Source organism: Drosophila subobscura, chromosome O, assembly GCF_008121235.1.
Source record: "Drosophila subobscura isolate 14011-0131.10 chromosome O, UCBerk_Dsub_1.0, whole genome shotgun sequence".
Classification (NCBI taxonomy): Eukaryota; Metazoa; Arthropoda; class Insecta; order Diptera; family Drosophilidae; genus Drosophila; species Drosophila subobscura.
In genome coordinates, this window is record NC_048533.1 from 27,127,208 (window position 1) to 27,147,890 (window position 20,683).

The 20,683-nt window shown below is 46.9% G+C and overlaps 4 protein-coding genes across 5 annotated transcripts; 2 read left to right on the forward strand and 2 right to left on the reverse strand.

The window, feature by feature from the left end:
* Positions 1-142: 142 nt before the first annotated feature.
* Positions 143-6,115, reverse strand: LOC117899074 (aminopeptidase N). Of its 2 annotated transcripts, none has more exons than XM_034808844.1 (7): positions 6,004-6,115; positions 3,209-3,687; positions 2,996-3,151; positions 2,083-2,940; positions 1,472-2,021; positions 575-1,095; positions 143-503 (listed from the first exon to the last, which is right to left on the reverse strand). In XM_034808844.1, the coding sequence occupies exons 2-7, from the start codon at positions 3,676-3,678 to the stop codon at positions 275-277; spliced, it is 2,784 nt and encodes a 927-aa protein (XP_034664735.1). In that variant the 5' UTR covers positions 3,679-3,687; positions 6,004-6,115; the 3' UTR covers positions 143-274. The 2 variants fall into 2 exon arrangements, with proteins under 2 accessions (XP_034664735.1, XP_034664734.1); XM_034808843.1 differs by having other exon boundaries at positions 6,009-6,103.
* Positions 6,116-7,325: 1,210 nt separating this feature from the next.
* On the forward strand, positions 7,326-8,201 carry LOC117896018. Its single transcript, XM_034804025.1, has one exon. The coding sequence runs from the start codon at positions 7,326-7,328 to the stop codon at positions 8,199-8,201; it is 876 nt and encodes a 291-aa protein (XP_034659916.1).
* Positions 8,202-8,516: 315 nt separating this feature from the next.
* On the reverse strand, positions 8,517-12,104 carry LOC117899075 (M-phase inducer phosphatase). Its single transcript, XM_034808845.1, has 2 exons — positions 11,600-12,104; positions 8,517-10,652 (listed from the first exon to the last, which is right to left on the reverse strand). The coding sequence occupies exons 1-2, from the start codon at positions 11,671-11,673 to the stop codon at positions 9,239-9,241; spliced, it is 1,488 nt and encodes a 495-aa protein (XP_034664736.1). The 5' UTR covers positions 11,674-12,104; the 3' UTR covers positions 8,517-9,238.
* Positions 12,105-13,474: 1,370 nt separating this feature from the next.
* Positions 13,475-14,198, forward strand: LOC117896019. Its single transcript, XM_034804026.1, is given in 4 exon segments — positions 13,475-13,517; positions 13,697-13,749; positions 13,752-13,813; positions 13,815-14,198. Coding segments are annotated over 4 exon segments (312 nt in total). The 3' UTR covers positions 13,969-14,198.
* The last annotated feature ends 6,485 nt before the right edge of the window (positions 14,199-20,683 follow it).

A 20,683-nucleotide genomic window follows, 5' to 3' on the forward strand; every position in this document is an offset into this window, starting at 1 on the left:
CTGCCTTTTATACCCCATTAATGTAGAACCCAAAACATATTTCAATCAATGAAACTTTAACGACCAGGCAGGGCCGCAATCATCTCCGGCATACCCTACACAGAAATGGAAAACTTCGTTGTGGATATACTCGGATAATACGTGTACTATAGTATTGAATAGTTTATTAGAGGATTTTCTAAATATATATATCGTATTCCTGCTTAACTGAAGAGATTCCTTCGTCAATGAGAGCTGATGAGAGCTGGATGGGCTGGGCGAGGAGGACACTGGCTTAGAGGAGCTTCTGAATGGAGCGCGACATTTGATGGTAGTTGCGATTTTTCCATTGCACGTTGGTGAGCATCGTCTCGAGGCTCTGCTGGATGGCCTGCTCCAGACCCTTGAGCGAGTCCCGTGACATCAGAACAAAGTTCCGGAACTCATTGAAGTCGCTCTGGGTGATGACCTGCTCCGAGATGGGCGTCAACAGGCGACCCATGTCCTTGGTTAACGGATAGTAGCTGAAGCAAAACACAAAAGGGATTAATATATAATGCCCATCACTCCTCCAATCGTTATTTGTGAGACTTACAACTTGAACAAGAAGTTCACGTTGTCCATGAAGTATTTCTTGGCCAGCAGGGAGCCCACTTCGTTGAAGGCAATCGCCTGGAAGGCCCACATCGAGTCCTGTTTGCGTATGGCCTGGTTCGGGTCGTAGGTCATTTCCAGATACCTCTGCAGAATCCAAACCTCCCGCGAGCAGCCCAGAGCCGTCAGAATGGTACGCTTCTCGGCAGCCACATTCGAGTTCTTGTAGCGCGCCCACAGGAACTCCCAGTCCGAGTCACTGCCATGCCTGATCGAGGTGCAGTAGACGGTGCCCCTGAGGTTGAGCGGCACGGGGTTCGTCTCGTCGGGCTGTGCCTCCGATCGCCAGTTGCGATAGTACTGCAGGGCCTGAGGCACACAGTCACCCACCTGATACTGGCACGCCCAATTGGCGATCATTGTCTTGAGCAATATCTGATCCTGCTGCTGTATGCCGCTGAATGTGTCGTTGAGGCCGTTCAAGTCCATGTAAATCGGTGTAACCAGCTTCTTCATATAACGCTGCGGGTGAGGCAGAGGGGCAAACAATCGGTGTTAGTGGATATTAAGTAAGTGTTATATGATGTCTGGGGAACACTTAAATACCCGGTAACCGTACATCTGTTTGGATCTCAGAAATTACAATTTAAAGTCAACCTTCTGCGATTACCGAATATTTTATAGTCGTTGAATTTACACGACTATTTTCTCAGTCTTACTTGTTCTTACATCATGCATAGACTTACGACAAAAAATAACTTTTCGTTTGGAGTTTTGTTGGATGGATTTTTGGTTGGGAGTGCAATTTAAAGACAGTTTAGAATGAGAGCCAGAGGTTATGCCAAGTGCAGGATTTGGAATACAATTTGGAGTACTTGTGGGAATTTGGGGAATTTACCTTGAAGAACTCAAACTCGGGCGTCTGTCGCACAATGCGACCCACACGCCTCAGATTCTCGAGTGCCGACTTCCAGGGCAGATACTCGCGTTCACGCTGCAGATAACCAATCAATCGCATGGCAATCTCGTAATCCTGTTCGCCGGTCCAGGCCAGGTACAAGGCATCGTCGATCAGTTGTGCGCGATTGATCACATGAATCCTCTCGAAATCCCCCTCGGTGAGTGTCTCAATCAGCAACTTCCAGTTGTGCGAATCGTAGTTCACTTTGTAGAGCGTCGACAGCTGCGTATTGAAGATGACCCACTGATCGTTGCCGGGCAGATCCTGGATGGTCTTGGGCAGACTCTCGCCCGTCTTGCCGCACTCCATCCATGCCTTGGGCGCCGTGTTGTTGAAGTCCTGCTCCCCCTGGGTCGTGTAGCTGAGCGGCACCCACCAGCAGCCGCCGCGATGTGCCCGCGAGATCTGAGTGTTGAGCAAATATCGCTCCTGGCTGAGCTTGGCACTCTTGCCTGCGTAATCCCGAGTGACATTGATCACGGGATAGCTGGAAGATCGAAGAGGTTTAGCAATTGTAATTAGAAGAGTTTCGAAAGAGCATTCCCTACCCCGTTTGCAGTGTCCACGAGTCCATGATGCTCTTGATGTCATAGCTCTTGGGCAGAGCACGGAATTTGTGCGCCGCCTGGGTCAGCGACTCCCAGAGATTGTCCTGCTCGGCGTTCTTGTAGGAGTACATCTGCAGATAGGACTGCAGACCCGCGCGGAAGGACTCTTCGCCGAGGAACATGTGCATCATGCGCAGCACCGAGGAACCCTTCTGATATGAGATCTGATCGAAGCTCTCGGATATCTCCGATACCATTTCGATGGGTCGTGAGATCGGGTGACTGCTCTCCAGTGCATCCTTCCGGAAGATGGCCAGCAGATTGGAGAGCGAGTCCTGCTCCAGGGAGCGCCACTCCGGATTGATGTTCTCCACACCCAGACTGGCAATGTACGTGGCAAAGCCCTCGTTCAGCCAGAGATCCGTCCACCACTTCATCGTCACCAGATTGCCGAACCACTGATGGGCCAGCTCATGGGCCACCACATTGGCCAGCCGCTGCTTGTCCGCCAGCGAGGTGTGATTCGGCGAGAAGAGCAGCGCAATCTCCCTGTACGTGACCAGTCCCCAGTTCTCCATGGCACCCGCGCTGAAGTCGGGAATGGCAATCTGATCGATCTTGGGCAGTGGGAACTTGATGCCGAAGAACTGTTCGTAGTACTGGAGGACCTTCGGGCCGAACTCTGCCGCATAATCGCACTGATCGATGGCATTCGGGCGGGCCCAGGTGCGGAAGAGCGGGCTGTTCGGCAGTGTGGAGGGTTTGTTCGCAAAGTCATTGACGGAGTAGGCCACCAGATAGGTGGACATGGGCACCGACTCCTCGAACTCGACCCAAACGTAATCGGCCAGAGATTCGCTGCAAGGGAAATACTTTTCACTCTACAGAAAATTGTATAATGATCGAAACTTACTGCGGTTTGGTTTCCTTCACCGGCATGTTGCTGAGACCCGTGTACTTCTTGTTGAATCCCAGGGTAACCACAAAGGGAGCCTTGTAGCCGGGCTCATCGAAGCAGGGGAAGGCGGCACGAGCCGAGGCCGGCTCGAATTGGGTAATCGAGAGCCATCTGTCAAGGAGATTCCATCAGTTGTGTATAAGTTTGTACCCTGAACCTGTCTCGCACCTTGTCTGATTGGTTTCGCTATCCTTGTAGGAGCTGCGATAGTAGCCCTCCAGCTGCTTGTTCAGATCAGCAGCAAAGGGCAACGACAGCTCGTAGACATTGCCGGCCAGCAGCTCCTGGCACGAGTTCAGCACGTAGAAATCATGCGCAGAGTTCACCTCCGTGGAGGACACACAATTATCCTTCTTCTCGTCGCCGCTAGTCTGTCGGAGCGTGATCTGGCTTTCGTCTATGGTCAGATTCTTCGAGTGGAGCGTTATGTTGTTGGTGTTCTGCAGCACCTCCACGAGAATCTTGACTGTGCCGGCGAAACGCAGCTCCTCCGGATTATCCAGATGCGTCAGAATCTGCAGATGGTACTTCTGGGGCCGCACAGCCGACGGCAGGCGGTAAAAGTTGTAGCTGGAGCTGGTGCTGGCCGCGGCCAGGCCCAGTCCAAGGGCCACCACGAACAGCAGAAACCACTTCATGGCCGAACTCTACAGAGGAGACGAAGCAGAAGAGGAGGAGAACTCGTCAGGGGGTTTCTGTGGGGATTACTCGCAATGCAATTAACTAAATCACTTTGGAAATTCATTAAATTAATCAAACCGAACGAAGCGAAGCGCAAACACTTGTTACTGTTTTACGTTTTCCATTTTCCATTTTCTCTTCTCTGTTCTCTGTTTTCATAAGCGTAATTTACTATGTTTCTCATTGCTTTATTTCGCTTTAATGCAAATCGCACTTCGTTTAATTTGTTTTCATTTACGATCGCGGTGCGGGAGCTCCGCTCATTATGCCGGACACGTATTAAGGTCTGGGCCAATAAAACTCGATTCATTATGCTCAGTGGAGTCTTTTTGGGTTTGGGTCTGAGCGAGCACTTAAGCACGTATGCCCTTGCCGGCGGGAGGCACTACTTAGTTGTATGGCTAAATGTTTGATCAAGCAATATATAATCTGTACTTCTGCTGAATTCGATAAAAGGTATGCGCTGTGGAATGTAATTGCTCATTTTATCATCTTACATTTACTCCACACTTTACTAATTACACATTTGACTAGGCGCAAAGTTGAATAGTTATGGGATGTCCATAAAAATAATTGAACATTTGAATAAACCAAAGAGGAAAACGCTTTCAATATTTCCATATCTATGTTCCTAGAATAAGCATACTGAGAGAGAGAGAGGCTAGGAAACACTTTGAAAGGTCTCGTGCAGGCATGTTCCAATTTATGGAAATTCTGTTGAATAAAATCAGAAATAAATATTGTAAAACTCTGAAGAAAAAGCTACTCCTAAAAGCTATTCCTCATTTGCATGGACTTTATATGCAATTTTGAAGCCTGCTCTTCAGATCAAGGTGTAACCGCACCCGAAGCAGAGTAGAAGGAGGTGGAGTTGCATACTCGTAAATGTTCTAGACTGGATTAACCAGATTGCAGCTCCCTCCCGTTTCGCTTTATTCCGCTCTGCGCGCTGGCACTCTTCATATTAATTATGCAAAAGTTGTTCAGTTGTTTCTCGATTCTGGCTTCTGCTTTTCAAGTTCTTTGGGTGCATACATACATAGGTACATTTGTGTGTAAATGCGGGTGCGGTCAATGAACCTGAATAATTAGCATATGAATATAATATGGAAACCGATGGCAAGCCTTTGGAAGCTTCAATAAGCATAAATCAGAACATGCCACACCAAAAGGTGCGAGGAGAAAGAGAAGAACGTCACCCAGGTATGTACTTGACTCTGAAATAATTCATTTTTGTATGCAGAAATGGTACTGGAATATACTCTGAGGAAATTGCTTTGTAACTGAAATCATTGAAATGTTCTAAAAATCGATTTGAAAATCATTTAACCAAACTGAGATTTGTATTTAAACTCCCTAAACATCCTTAAAACGAGCTTTAAATTGGGAAATAATTTTGTAGAGAAATGAGTTGTCTAATTGGTGTGAAGTCAAGTGCTTTCTAACCTTTAGGAGTCTCATTAATTAGCCACAAGTACCTGTAAAAAGGTAAGGCAACATTTGTCTAACTATAACTAAATGCCAGCAGCTGTGACCAAATGGTTTTCACACTTCCTAAGACCACAGATGATTAAGCAGACGATTTTTGAACGGTTGCTGGGCGCAGTAAATGTCAAGCACGTGCTGCCGCAGGCGATGCTCTGGGTCTGGCATTGACTTATCAATTGAACCCAACGCCGGGCCATTAAGGGAGTACAGCCCCACATGTCCAATATGTACTCGCACTCGGACCACACATTCGTACACTCTACAGATTTTTTTGCCAATTGATTTGCAAGCGGTTTACAAAGTATATAGATTGAGCTCTATCGTGTTTATTGCTGGGGCGTTCTGCAGTTGTTTTGCCTCTCGGCTGGATATAATAATATTTACACAATTCCCCAGTGTCTGGGGGCACCGGTCATATGTCATTGTTTACGGCTGCAAATATGGCATTATCCGGCAAGTGTTCAATCAAATTCTGGCACAGCGAGTACCGCAAAATGTTCGCCAAAAACAAATAAGTTCAAATTTCTGCCAGCACTTGACACACAGACACAAACACACAGACACAGAATAAAAACTTGTTCTGGCTATTTCGGTTCTTGAATGCGGTCTCTTAACACACTTTTATCACTTTGTTTTGCGAAAGACCGAAACAATTTCATTTGTGGTTGTCCACGGTACGTGTTTCATGAGTTGCTCTTGAATTCGGCTGGTTATTCTTTTGTAGCTGTTGTGGTTGGCTTCAAGCTGCACTTGAGCACAAAACTGCTTGACACACAAATGCTGTAGAGACGCACCAAACCGTTAACAGAGCTGCCACACACAGTTGGATGCCACAGAGGGGACAGACAGCGACAAGCAGCAGCCAGAATTACGGGGCGAAATGTACGACCTGCTCGACGGTCGACGCGTATCTAAAGTTTTCTGAGCAGCGCTTTTGTCTTATAGCCAGACGACTGCCACGCACACAAGTACAGCAACACACACACACACACGTACAAGTGCAAGTACAGTTGTAGAACGAGAAATACAGATAAACATTTGCAGAGAAAATTCAAAGAGAGAGAGAGAGAGAGAGAGAAAGACTTGAAACGTCGACGGCTTAGAGGTTGCGCAGTGGAAGCTTTTCGAGCATCTTTATCATGCATAAACACACACATACACACACACATACGTGTTTTGGTGTGTGTGTTTGACACACACAGAGAGTCGCAGCGGGTGGCTTGCAATAAAATAATGGCAGGGCTTACCCGGCGTATGCGCAATTTTGTGTCACACTGCAAAACGCGCACACACAAAAACACACACAAAAAACAAAAATAGAGACGTGGTTTTGACCTTAATTGTGCTGATTAACCCATTTCTTTCTATTTGGTATGCCAGCAGCACCTCAGCCGCCACCCGACCCTAGAGTCGGGTCCACCCCCCGTGGCGGGACGCGCACACCCACGCCACACCCCCCACACAGATAAGCGGAGGCACACGCACACACAAACACAAAAAGAAGTGGCAAAACAAATGTTGGGCTACCCCCCAAAGGGCAGGGACTCGGAAGTACACAGACGAGACACTCATAGAAAGGCTTTTGCTTCCGACTAATTGGCACCACATCACATCACATCACATTCATGCGATGCGATTCAGTCCCCCCCTTTTTTCAGGGAATTAAAGTAAGAGTGGGTACCCTCAGACATATGCGCTGCAAGGAAATCAAACACTAATCTGCTTACGAGCATGTGCACTTGACAAGGGGCAGAGAGAAAGCGAGGGAGAGTCCGCAATGAGTCTTTGGTGCGTGCTTTAAATACCCTTTTCAGTTTTCAGTTACAGTTTTGGTGAAAGTTTCGTGTATTATGTGACTGTAAGCTCTGAAGTTTCATTGGTAGATCTGTGTTCTATTTTATCAGCAAGAGTTATAAAGTCTTAAGCATCCAAGTGAAAGGAACAGGCACATCCCCATCCCCAAATTGTAAGTGTATAATGAGGATAAACGCCTACGCCAAAAGGTAAAGCGTCATAAGATCACGGCGGCAACGTTGCGGCTGATTGATGTGGGAGAAACTCAGTCAACCAGCCAGCCATAGGTAACAGTTTCGCCAGGACACTCGAAGGCTGCACAATGGCAGAACGTAGCGGAGTGCCGTATCCCAAGTATCTCACCATATCCCGATTGAACTCCGGCGACGGACTGCAACGTGTGTCGGTGGAGCTCATCAGGAACGTGCTGGAAAACATCAGCTGCGGTCCCATCGAATACTGCCAGAAGCTGAGCAACGGCACGGTGCTCGTCAAGACTTGGGGCAGCCTGAATGCCGCAAAACTCGCGCAGGTGGGCTTCTTCTCGCTCTCCAGCAGCATCGATTTGGCGGTGAGGGAACATTGGAGTCTCAACCATGGCAGGGCCGTGATGCATTCGTACGAACTGGCGCAACACTGCGAGGCGGAGATACTCCAGCAGCTGCAGGAGCACGATGTCATCCATGTCAGCAAGATCACTCGTAGGAGGAAGCGCAACAAGGAGCACGAGACGGGTTTGATCATACTGCAGTTTGCCCATCCCTATCCGCCGCCCAGCATTCGAATGGGTGACAAAGTCATACGACTCCATCCGTACGTGCCACATCCAACGCGCTGCAGCAATTGTCTGCTCTTCGGCCACCCTGCCAGGACGTGTCAACGTCCCAGGACCTGTGCAAACTGCGGCTATGCGTACCACCTGACCGCCGGCGAGAGGTGCCATCGGGCGCAGGCGTGCCTCAATTGTCGGACGAGGAAGGTGCCCCACTCCAGGCATCACACATTCGACAGGGAGTGTCCCACTTTCATCTGGGAGGATCAGATCCGGGCCATCTCCATCGTTTCGGGTGTCTCGCGGCGAAGAGCCATTTCGATCTACAAAAGCCACTCGCGCAGAGACAGACCAATGTCCCATTTTTCCGAGGTTGCCAGATTGTCCTACCTGAAATTAAGAGTGAGTGAGACCGTGTTTAATTAAGTTTACAAGTGTTTCATAAATGTGTCAATTTCTGTGTGTACAAAAATATTTGAACATCGCGCCTGCACGATTCTTACATCTGAATCGGTTTATTACCAGTTCCATTTGTTGCCGCATAGATGGCACTTCTTTCATGCCACAAATATCGCGCCCTCTGGTGCTGATTTATCCAATCTTACATAGATGTCGCTGCTGTGACAATAGTTCAATGCGCGCCAAATTTTAACTGAGAAATTAGCATCAACATTTTTTTTTTTCCCGCTCTTCAAAGGCTTTTGGCGCCAGAAATATAAAAATATAATGCCAGTGGTATAATTTTCAGTTCAGTTTTCGTTTTTCTTGTATTAAGTATTAAGGTATATTTAAAATTAAACAAATAATAAGCGTAAATTGTACCTAGTCAAAGTTTGCAACTTTAACTCTTATATAATCATACTTAAACATTTAAACATGGATTGATGAACGTATGTGTGTGTGTGTGTGTGTGTGTGTTTTTAGCCATTTCTTACTGCTTATCATCTAAAACTTGATGAAGGAGTCTGATGGGGTGGTTTGGTGGGGTGTGGGGGTGAGGACATCTACAATGTATAAAATTCTGTTTCGGCCTCTTAAATTTAAATGACATGACAGTTTCTCGCTTTACCTCTTTTCGTTAGCTTATAATGCACATTTTTTGTTTGTTTGTTCGTTTGAGCTTTTGCTTCTGCGTTTGTTTCGCCGCTCTTTACGTTAAAATTTGAACTAAAGGTCTACAAATAATTGAACTAAAGCCGAATTCATAAAAAACAATAGACAACTAAATAAAAATGAGGGGTGACATCGAAAGTTTTGTGTTTGCGTGTGTGTGTGTGTGACAGAGGGGGGTGGTGGTTAAACTTAAGCCATAGATTAACAAATGAAAATCAACAAAAATCAACTTAAAATGCTGCGTGTGAAATAAATATCCCCCAGATGAGCGACCATCTCTATTATTATATACAATACCCAGATAACACCCAAATTGATAACGACTCAAAGCCATACTGCGGCCCCCTCCCTTACAGCATGAGACGGGAGCGGGACTTCTTGAGACGCCCAGTGGCACCGCCGAGACCATCGCCGTTCCAGGACTTTGACTTGGCCCTGAAGTGACGATACGCCTCGTTGTAGGCAGGGTCCAGCATGGGGCGGTAGGTGTGCGGCTCGCAGTGCTCAATGTGCGTCTCGAAGAACTCCTTGTAGCCGTTGTGCAGCAGGTAGATCTCGGGATAGTGGAGGGCTGGGTAGGCGTTGGTGTTGCGCTCCCGATCGAGATTGCGTAGGAAGCGCGACATCTTGGGGCCCCGCTCCGAGGAGAACTCGCAGTGGAAGATGATGATGTGGCGCTTGGGGCCGGCTTCGGCCGCCTGCTGCTGTTGCAGCTCAGTCTGTGCCACGGAGAGGAACTCCTCGAGAATCTGCTCGGTGGTGTACAGGTTCTTGGCCCCCGCAATGTGGCCGCCTTCGAACTCGTACGGGTAGCGGCAGTCGATGATACGGTAGCTGGCCACATCCCCGTCAAACTCACCGCGCAGCAGGCGGGCCACCGTGCTGCTGGATATGGACTTGAGATCGCGGTGGCGTCCCTCCATCAGTGGCAGGGCGTACGTCTTGCTGAAGTCACCGATCAGCTCCGGCTCGTTGTGGTTCTCAGAACGGGCCATCGCAGACATGATCTCGGCGTCATTCAGCGACATGCACTTGCGCAGCGGTGGGGGATGGGAGCTCACTGTCGTGGTGGTGCCACTGTGGCTGTGTGGTGCGGTGGCGGTGGGTGTGGGGCAGTTCTCCTTCTCGGCGCAGCGGTGGCGCTTGCTCTGAATGGGCGAGCAGCTGGCCGATGCAGGGGGTTCGGGACGCTTGAAGCAGTCCCGGGCAGTCTCTTTCAGAATTTCGGGCGTCTTTGGTTGGGTTTGGAGCTGCTGCAGCTGATTGCTATTCGTCTCCGTCATGCTGAGGCAGCGTCGGACCGAGGGACGGCGCATGGTCAGGGCGGGCGATCTGATGGGACGGGCTGGCGAGGCCACCTTGATCTGGCCGCTGATCAGCGAATTGAGGCCGCTGGGGAAGCCCAGGGAGCTTGGCTGCTGTCCCGCTAGCGACTCCATCTCGAACAGCTCCATGTACTCATCATCCATATTGGACTCCATCGAGCAGGTGGACGAGAGGCTGTTGAAGACGCGGAAGCCGCGAGCTGGCGTCTCGGCTGAGCTGCCCTCTCCCGCTGTCGCCGGCAGCGCTTTCTGCTGGCGCACAATATGGAAGTGCTGGGGCGATCCCTCCGGCGAGAGCAGGCCCATCAGCTCGGGACTTGGCACGCGCTGTTCGGGCAGGACATCATCGTCGTAGAAGGACAGCTCCTCCATGGCCATCATTTCGCTGCAGGCCAGAGAGCGGCGGGCGCGACTGCTGTTGTTTTTGCTGCTCGAATTGCTATAAGGAGAGCGCAAGAAAGAGAAGGAGGATTAGTCAGCTGCATTGAGAGAGAGAGAGTGTTTGAGGGGTCTCTGTTTCTTCCCTAAATTCTGAAGCGGGTCATTAAACCCAGGCGGCGCTGCAGCTAAAAATACAAGCAGGGGGAGCGCAGGCGGGCGGCGGCGGTGATGGTGGTGGTAGCAGTGTTGTAAACACAACAAAAACGCTAGCGGGGTTGCTATTCCCCTTCCCCTCGCACTTTCGTAAATTGGAATTCGGAATTAGAAATTTAGTCGGACTGTTTTTGCTTCTTCCCTCCTTTTACTGTGCTTCTTCTTCTTCTTCTTCTTTGGCACGCAAACACGCACACACACATGTGCACGTTTACCGTTCTGCTCGAGTTCTTTTCGTTTTCACTGCAATTGTTGGCCCCCCTTTCCTATGCTCGTGCCCCTGACTTTGGGTCACGCAAACCGGGGGAATTCAAAAAAACTGCACAAAGAACCGCAACAACACAAAAAAAAGTGACTGACTGACGACCGACTACCTTGTTGTTGGTGTTGCTTTTCTTCCGCTTTTGGAGCCTCGCGGAAGCCGGTTTAATGAATGAAAAGAAGCAACAATAAAATCAAGAAGAACAACAACAGCACAGCTGAGTCGAAAAAAAAAGTAAACGGTGTGGAGCATGCAAAAAATAAGAAGCACACAGCAGAGGAGCAATAAAACTCTTACTTTTGTTCAACTGTAAAGAGGCAGCGCGCGCAGAGGCGCCGCAGTCGACTTTGTCTTTTTACACCGTTTATTCTATCCCACTTTTTTTTTTTTTTTGCTGTTATTGAACTTGCACTTTAGTGCCGATTTTCTATCCTTGTGTTCTCGCTATTCTTGAATTTGCAATTTTAATTACGAGTAAAGTTGGTGGGGTTTTTGCTTGCTATTCCTGGGCTGGATATTTGGATAATTACCTGATATTGCAATCCATGTTGTTGAGGCTGCAGTTGTTGCTGCTGCTTTCTTCCACAATCGTTTCCCAGAGCATTTTGTTGGTGTTGTTTTATTGGATTTTCAAATTGATTATTGATTCCCTTTAAGCGGGTCTCTTTTTATCTTCGAAAAATTGCTAAAACACAATTTTCTTTCGATGGATCACTTTTCACTCTTCATTTACAGTTAGTTCTACTGTTTTCGGTTTTTGCACTTTGTAGTCCTTTAGTGGTGGTAAGTTATAACTAATATTGCATTTTATTAATACTTTTTTTTGGGATTGTTTAATGTGTCCGTTTCAGCATGTTTAACTGTTTTTCATTTGTTGTTGTGTGTGTGTGGTGTGTGTGTTAATGTTTATCCAATAGTTACTCCACACAGGCGACACTACCGCACGGAGAGAGGAGCAACAACAGATGTGTTCACGACGGCGGTTGAGAGAAAAAATGTATGGTTTTCTCGGGGCGCATCTGGTTTTTATAGACTGGCGAAAGGTGGAATGGAGGAATGATGATATAAATAACAATAAAAAGGTCTTCATTGTGAATGGGACATTTTTACCCATTGTGAATGTGCAATTTGTCAGGATATTCTCAGGGAAATACTCTCCTGTGCCTAAACGGGCAGGGAAATACTCTCCTGAGTCAGGGAAATATTCTCTCCGGAGAGAAAAATGTGTGGCGCAGCTGGTTTTTACCCCCGCTCTCGATCGAGAAACAGGGTAGAAATAGCGAACGAGAATGCACAGCTGAGCGGTGAGCTGGTGTGAGTGTGAGTGAGAGGGGAGTAGCCAACTATATTAGTTAGTATTTTGTTGTTGCAGCAGAATTTTTGAGTCTTTTGCCTTCTTAGCAACTGTGTCGGGGAGAAGGAGACGGAGTACATACTCTTCTCTTTTCTTGTCGCTTCTCTTCCAGCTCTCGAAGAGGGAGTAAGCAGTGTCGACTATACGGTGCGGTGGCCAGAGCAGGATCGGGAGCTATGTGCATATTATGTACTTGGATATATAGTGGACAATTTTCCGTTTCCCAACCGAAGAGTGGAAATAATGGAAAATCTGTGCAGTTGGAGCGGTTCCAGTGCAACAGGTAGCTTGCACTCACATTCCTTTCCCCTACATTCTTCACGAGAACCCGACGAAACGAAACGGAGCAACCAGCAAGAAGGAGAAGAACGAAGGCGCCAAAATCGACGGCGTGCACTATGGAGGGCACTGATTTTGGCGCGCTAGCTTTTATACCAGACGCGAAGCCCAGACCCCATCGGCAGCCAACCCGAATGGGGTTCGAGTGGGGCCCGAGTGGAGCCGAATGCGAGGGAACAAGCAAAAACACATGTGATTTAGTGGAAGTGTGAGAGGGAGAAGTGGGAGAGAAGGCTGCTGCGGCAGCAGAGAGCAAACGAAGGAGGCAGAGCAAAAGAATTGAGTAAATCTTTAAGCAGAATTCAAGACATCGGCTGGCGGTGGCAGCAGGGGCGGCGTCGGCATCGATTGTGTCGTTTGCAGGTAATAATGTGAGATCCACGCATTCCTTCCCCCCTCTGCACGCCTCCTGGTGGCTCCAGCAAGCCATCAGCAGGTAGTGGGATCATATGATCAACCCCATGCCTTGGCCGACGCAGTGGGGCGGTGGGGAGGCGTGTCTCTTTTGTGTTTTTGCAGACGTAGACGCCAATGTCGTCGTTAAATGAGCAGCAAAGCGCTCGCTCCCATCCTTATGTGGTGGAGTGAGCATGTGTTTTGTGTGTGTGTGTGTGGTTGCGGCAAAGTTAAAGCAAAAATCGAGTTACATATGCGCTCAGGGCCCTGCGGGAGTCATCTCTCACAGTACGTTTTGGAAAGGGGTATGGTGGGGATGGGGAGTGGACAGTGGGACACCCATGGATACTCCAGTGCAAGTGTGCTTGTGAACTCCCCTCCAGCTGTAAGGCCCCCCTCTTGGACGTACATATGTATGGCAGGCAAATATGAATGCAGAAACAAAGGACAGCAAAGACCGGGCCGCACCAACATATGATATCATTCACAGTTATTGCCATCATATGCTCACGTGAATGATTTCCGCTTGATTCGTCAGCCAAAGCCCACCAAATGAGCTACGGTTTCATTCTTCTGAATTCCTCTTCTCAAGCGAGCTTTTGTTGCTGTGCTGCTGCAGGAAGAGAAGAGGATCATCTTTATGGAAAACAACCGAGAAGAGAAAAAAAAGGACGCAGAAATCATAAAGTGGTTTTGAACAAGTTAAAAAAGCGCATTTGTTGTATGAGTGAAAGACTGTGTGAGTGTGAGAGAGGGGAGGGAAGCAAAACAGGCAGCCGTGCAGCGAAAAAGCTCGAAACTCATTCATAGTGCGGGACAGTGGGCTGAAACACATTATAATATAGATCAAAATAGATCGCGGTACCTGCTGAAGAGCAAATGAATTTAGTTTTAATGAGTTGACACAAACAGACACTCTCTCTGTGACTCTACCGATTTGCTTTGGCCAGAGCTCAAATAGTTCAGTGACACAGTGCGACAGCCTCCGGAAGAAGAAGCAGAAGAGCAGAAAAAGGGCAAACTGAGAAAACGTACATATGCAAAAAAAAGCACACTCATATACACATCCATATGTATGCTGCTGGAGAATTTGATTGCGGGCAAAGAACAAGAATGAGAATAGGCTGCACACACATATGTACATACACACAAAGCAAGCAAAAATTGCAGCAACAATGTGAATGGAGCAGCACAACAATAGCAGCGGGAGCAGCAGCAGCAGAAAAAAAGCGGAAAAAAGTGAAGAACTAAATTGTAAATCGAAATTCCAAGAAGTGAGCTTTGAGATTCGTTTTTTTTTAAGCGCCTGACGTCGGGCGACATACGGTCGTGTATGTGTATGCGTACGTGTGTGTCTGCAAACACATAAAAGCCCATAAGTGTATAACAAGCGTTTGAGATACATTCGCGCGCGCGCGCAAATGCTGAAATCTGGGCGGAGGGGCTGGCCGGGCGGTCCCAGTGTACGTGTATGTTCCTGGCGGGCGGCAGAAGGGCAAAGGAAGCTAAAGAAGGCGCGCAATGCAATTAGAAGGAAGGTACAAAGCGGAGAGCCAGCAATTTGATGTCTAGGTGAGTTATTCTCCACACAAACACTGTTCCAAATGTATGTATGTATGACTACAGTGAAAGCTTGCTGGAAGGGAAGCTGATATCTCTAAAAGTATGAATGTACGTTAACCATAGTTACCCTCTTCCACCCAAGGCGGACTCCACTGTACATGCCCAGTTATTTACATATCGCGCATGACGCGGACTCCCCCAACAATTTGCATTACAAATTTTTGTCGAAGGTGTCGACAGTCTGTCATCGAAGAATTGCGTCTTCACCTTCTCCAGCCCCCTCCATTGATCTACAAATTCTTTTCTCTTCAGCCCGTACACAGAAATAAAGTAGGGGAAATCACAGAGTATATAAGGAATAGGAGAAATACACAAAAACTAATCAGAAAAAAACCCATGAAAACACACTCATAGGCACAAGGAGCAAAAAAGGATCGCATGAGAAACAGTTAGACAAGGATAGCGGCGGGGAATGACCCGTCTCGTACTCTCCTTACCCATCCCACTATGTGCTCCTGCCTCAATACATGTGTTCAATCAGCTGATCAAGGGCCCAAGGAACCGAAGGATACGAGCAGCAAAGAAAAAAGGAATTAGTCCTGCTGAGAACGGCTCGTGTGTGTGTGTGTGTCACGAGCAGGAGAAGGTGAACAGGAGTAGAGGGTACGTGGACGTGGACAACAACGTGCGCGCGCAAATTCCTTAACACGAGCTCGGCTGCGCGTGTGTGGGTTAGTGTATGTGTGAGAATGAGTGAGAATCGTTGGAGAAGAGTGGGGGAAGGGAAGCCACAGCCGCAGCGGACGCGGCGCTGAGATTTCTTGCAGTCGACAAAGTGCAGTAGAGAGCGGGCAGCGCGGCGCAGCGCAGCAGAGAAGTAGGTGAAGAGCAGGGCCACAGAATGAGTGTGCAAGGAGGAATAGGAGTAGGGGAAGGAGGTTTTTGCGCCAAAATATTGTACATGTATGCAGGACTCGTTTTGAGGAGTTTGGCGTTCAATATGTATTGGTGTCTCTGTCTGCGATTCTGTTTATCTTTCAGTTCTTCGCCTTCGTCTCCTCTTGCTCCCAGCGTGTTCTTGTGATTTCTTGCAGTCTTTGTCGTTGTTGTTGTTCTTTCTGCTGCTGTCCGGTTGTCTTTTTGCCTTCTCTTTGGCTGCGGCCGCATTTGTTGTTGTTGCTGCTGCTGCTACTTTTTATACCCTAGCCGAGGGTATGGTTGTTCTTGCTCACATGTGAGAAATGCAGAGTCGGAAACCTTGAAACCCTCAAGAACGAATTACTATGCATATCTGATAGCTGTCATAGAATCAACGATAGAAATGCACATCCAAATGGTATCCAAATTATTTAGCTAATGTCAATGGCATCAGAAGAGTATCAACAAGTTACCCTTTCTCTTCGTTTAAGTCGCGTTCTGTAAATTGTTTTTGTCTTTTCCTTCTTCGTCTTGTCTACAAACCGATTGTGAGAAATATTCTCGAGATACTTTTCGCGTTACTTGACTTTCGACTGCGTGCGTAGGTCCCTGGTGCGCCTCTCAATGCCCCTCCCCTTGGCTGCTGTTCCACTGTCCCGCTTTTATGGTCTTCCTCCACTAATTGATTCTCTGCATAAATTTTATTTAAAGCTTTAATAAATGTCAAAATAAGCAATTCATTTCGATGTTAGAGAACGCATTCATTCACACGCACACCAACAGACCAAGGGACGGACGGACACTGACCGCCAAATGAAGCTCTCTCGCCGGCAATCAATTGCTGGGTTCAGAGTTTAAATGCGCTTCGAGTCGGAGCCGAAGAAAGCTCAAAGAGGAAATCAATAATTGTCCATTAACCAATGCTGAAATTGTTCTGTGATGGGGGCTCCTTGGGTGGGTGTGTTGTGTCATTATACAACGAGAAGAAGGTTATCCTGGCATCAAGAAGGAAGTAAAATGAAAAGATGATTTCAACTACTGATTTATTTAGATATTTGCCATACTCTTTGATAGATGCAGAGCCGGAACAGAAGCACCTGAAAATTCATTTCTTTCTATCAGCTTTTGTAGGTTCTTCCGTTTCTACATTCCTGCATTCAGCTTGCATTGGAACCCCCATGAACCCTCCTATGCTGGTGCCACTGATAAGCTGGACTCAAGCTCTCTCCCTCTGCCTCCAAATGCTGCAGTTGTTTGTTTGTTTGTTGGCAAACCTCGCCCTCTCTCTCTCCCTCTCTATCTAGCCACTGCGTGATATGGAATATCTCGACTATAATACAGAAAAACAGCCTCAGGAAGTACTAATCAACGATGCTTTCAGTTTTCAGTGCACTCTCCCAGTCGCCCCGCCCGCTCTTGCTCGCCTTCCCGCTCTGCTCCCCTCTCTCTCGCTCCCCACATATTTATAACGGCTGGAGCTGTATAACAAAAGTTGGTATTGTGTGTGAGCAAGAGAAACAGAAACAACAAAAATTGCGTGGAAATAGGGGGGGACTGTGTGTGTGGATGGCGATGTCGTCGCTGTTCCGTCGTCTAATGAGCGAACAATGTTCTTGACACGCTTAGATATGAATTTTATTTTTATTTGCATACTCTAGCAGGAACCGAGGGTGTAGTACATCATTTTGTCCCTTGAGTTTTCACAAATATTTCCGAAGCTATTTGGATCATCTAAGCATAGAGTTTTTTCGAGTATTTGTTGGCTAAAATTATAATTAAAAATTGTACTTAAAAGCCCTTGTTTTAATTAAGTTATCTACAATTTAAATGCAGTTTTGGTAACCACACACGGGTTTTCTTTTCAAACAAGAAAATCGTTTAATTCTTTTTTGAAGAAACACAGAAAAATATGTGCATTATAAATATACAAGGGTACTACTCTTCAGATTCGTTAGTCAGAATTTTCTTCATGTTTATAGCATACAATTTTATGACTTGTTCGCATTTCAATTCGATTTTGATATGCCTGTCGCACATATTGGGGTTTTCAGGCCAGCCATACTCATGCAGAGACCCCATGGACCCATGGCAAAAATAAAGATTAGATTATAAGGCCAGGCTGATCATCTGCCTGCCACATTGCATCCATGCCACACAATCGATACCCGCTGTGTGCCACTTGAGTTTCCCATGCCCGGGCGGCCAGACTCCACACTCCAATGTGATCTTTTGCGAAATTGATGAAAAAAATGAAGGTTTTTCCCATGGCACCCCCTCCCGGGTTTGGCCCGTTCGGTTGCATTGTACGGGCCAAAATACAATTAGTTTGTGTTTTACTGGCAATTTTCTATATAATTTGAATAGTAGCAGCTCTACCGAACCATTGTCCTGGTCAAGTGGTTGGCCATTTATCAGGACATGAGCTCGCCTTGTGCTCGGCACATTGCCAAATCCAAATCCATTTCCCTTTCCCATCACCGGCTTTGTTCGGGATCTCTGCTCTGTTTTGTTTTCGCCAAAAAGCAATTTGGGTCACAATGTGTGTGCTCGAAACTAAAACAAGTGCCACACAAACACAATGAATGCAACAGTTTTTGATCTTCTTTCTGTCTGTCTGTCTGTCGGTATGTCGTCGTGTCGGACAGTGCCAAAATGTTGTTGTTCTTGTCACATGCTGCAACACGGGACTCGACTCGACTCGACTCCGTCAGTGGTTCCCACACAGCAGGCTGCTGAAATTCTTTCCCATTTTTCGGTTTTTTATGAGCCCTTGGATGACTTCTCAAGTGCCTTGACTTTTTGGCGCGCAAATCTTTGATGGTGACAGCGGTATAGGGGCTTAATAAAGTGGAGAGATAAGAAATAAACGCCCGAATCGTACTTAATTGAAAGATATTTAGAGTTGAATCCTTTAAACAAGGTCACTGAAGAAAGATCATCCTGTATAATCCTCGCTTATCATTGATATTCAATAAATAACTCATTTCCCATTGGGATTCAAACAAATGTTTCTTGCAGATCAACAAACCCCTTTTGGCTATCATTCTCAACCCTTTAGACTGATGGTCAATATTTATTTGTATATTAATATCAGCCACGCGACTGACCCACGTACCGCTGACCGATGGTCAAGCTAATTTTCTGGCCCGCACACGGCCGCCGGTCCCATGCCAATTTATAGATAGCCTTGGGAAATGTTTGAAATTAATCAAGAGAAAAAAAAGGGAAAAGGAGAAAGGGGTAACCCCTGGGCGGTGGCGAATCCTTTATGCTTGATCTTCTATCCTTTCTTTCCGTTCTCCCTCCCTCCCTATGGCGCATACGCAGCATGTAATTAATTGATTAACATTCTTAGGGATAGCATTGCCCTGTGGATTGATGTGAGACGATCTTATCGCGTTACATACTCGACTCGACTCGACTCGAGCGAGGCGATGCGAGTGAGGCCTTCAACACATTTAGCCCTCACTCTACCAAACCCCTTTCTCCTGTGAAATGTCGGCGTATGAGATCAGCGATTTGTTTGAGTTGGACCAGATCTGGGACAATAGGAATGGGATAGGAGGCAGCAAGGTAGAGACTGAGGGAAGACTGGACATCGTCACATCTCCAGAGATCCACTCTAATGCGCGCTGATCTTAATCTTCATCTTGCCTAATGCGCAGTTTTCGTGGTTCTTGGAATTCGGACATATGACAGAGAGGCAAACTCCAACATGAGTACGAGTTTGTTAAGGAAATCAGTCACAAAATCATCTTAAGATTGTCCTGGTCCAGTAATTTTTCAATGTCTCTAGGAATTATACAGCACATTAGATGCCATCGATGATGTCTTCGTGGTTGTTGTTTCCGGTTGCCGGTTGCATAATCATCAGAGGAAACCCAAAAACGGTTTTCCCACTCTCCTCCACATACAGAAGTTGCGGCAGCTGCCCAAAAGTTGTGTGCAGCACCCCTCGCAATGAGCAGATTTCGCACCATTCCCAGTCGATGGGACAGGACAGAACGGGATGGTATAGGATAGGATACGGATGGGTCTGAAGTCCTGAACGTAAAGGACCTTGCTTGCTTGGAAGGGGGAAAGTAAGAAGTAAGAAACGAAGGAACGAAGCCAGCCCAGCAGCAGTCGGTCTCAGCTTGGGACAGCCAATTGCATTGTTTTACTAACAACATCAAAGTTATGACAAGATTTTGTCTATCACATGCCCCCGTCCACGTCCAAGGCAGGAGGGTTAGGAGGGATGCCAGCGATCGACAGAGTGAGAGTGCCGTGCCGTGTCTGTCTGTCTGTCTGGCAAGATGACTGACAGGCAGGGGCAGCCGTGTCTCTCGTGTCTCGTGGAAATGCATTACGATTCGAATTTCAAATTTAATCGCATATACAAATTTTATTTATGTGACATGGGTATGGGTGCATTTCCACGTAACCGTGGGATGAAAGTCGGAAAAGAAAACTTGAAGATCACCGAAGATCGACCCGAATACATACAGTAAATGGTCCATGTCGATTTGCAATTGCCTTCTGCCTCATGCCTCATGTAGTTGCAAAAGGTGTGGCGGGGTGAGAACGGAGAAAGTTGATCTTCTGGGAAGAAATCAAAATCACTAAAAGTCTAAGAACAGTCAAGTCAAATCATCTATGAGAGAATATAAATAAAATGGTGAGGAGCCATCGCTTCAAATTCTGCGATAAATAATAAATTATGTACTTTATTGGATCTGATCTGTCAACAAGCTTCTTGTTTCTTGATATACAATATTTATGGTTTCGTTTATACATTTGTGTTCTTCAGGTGGGTCCACTATCCTATGATTTATATGCAGTTCCCCGTTTTCAAAGATCCTATACAATGATTAACCATATTATTTATAATATCAAATTACCAGATCGAAAGTAAAGTCTGTTTGAATTTCCACCTTGAACGATAATCCCAGCGAGGAAATGGAATGATCCATAATTTTTCAACTAATTGAATGATCTCTGAGTAATTTATTTCCCCCCAAGATGATCTCTTCTTAAAAATCTCTTATTACCAGATGAAAAC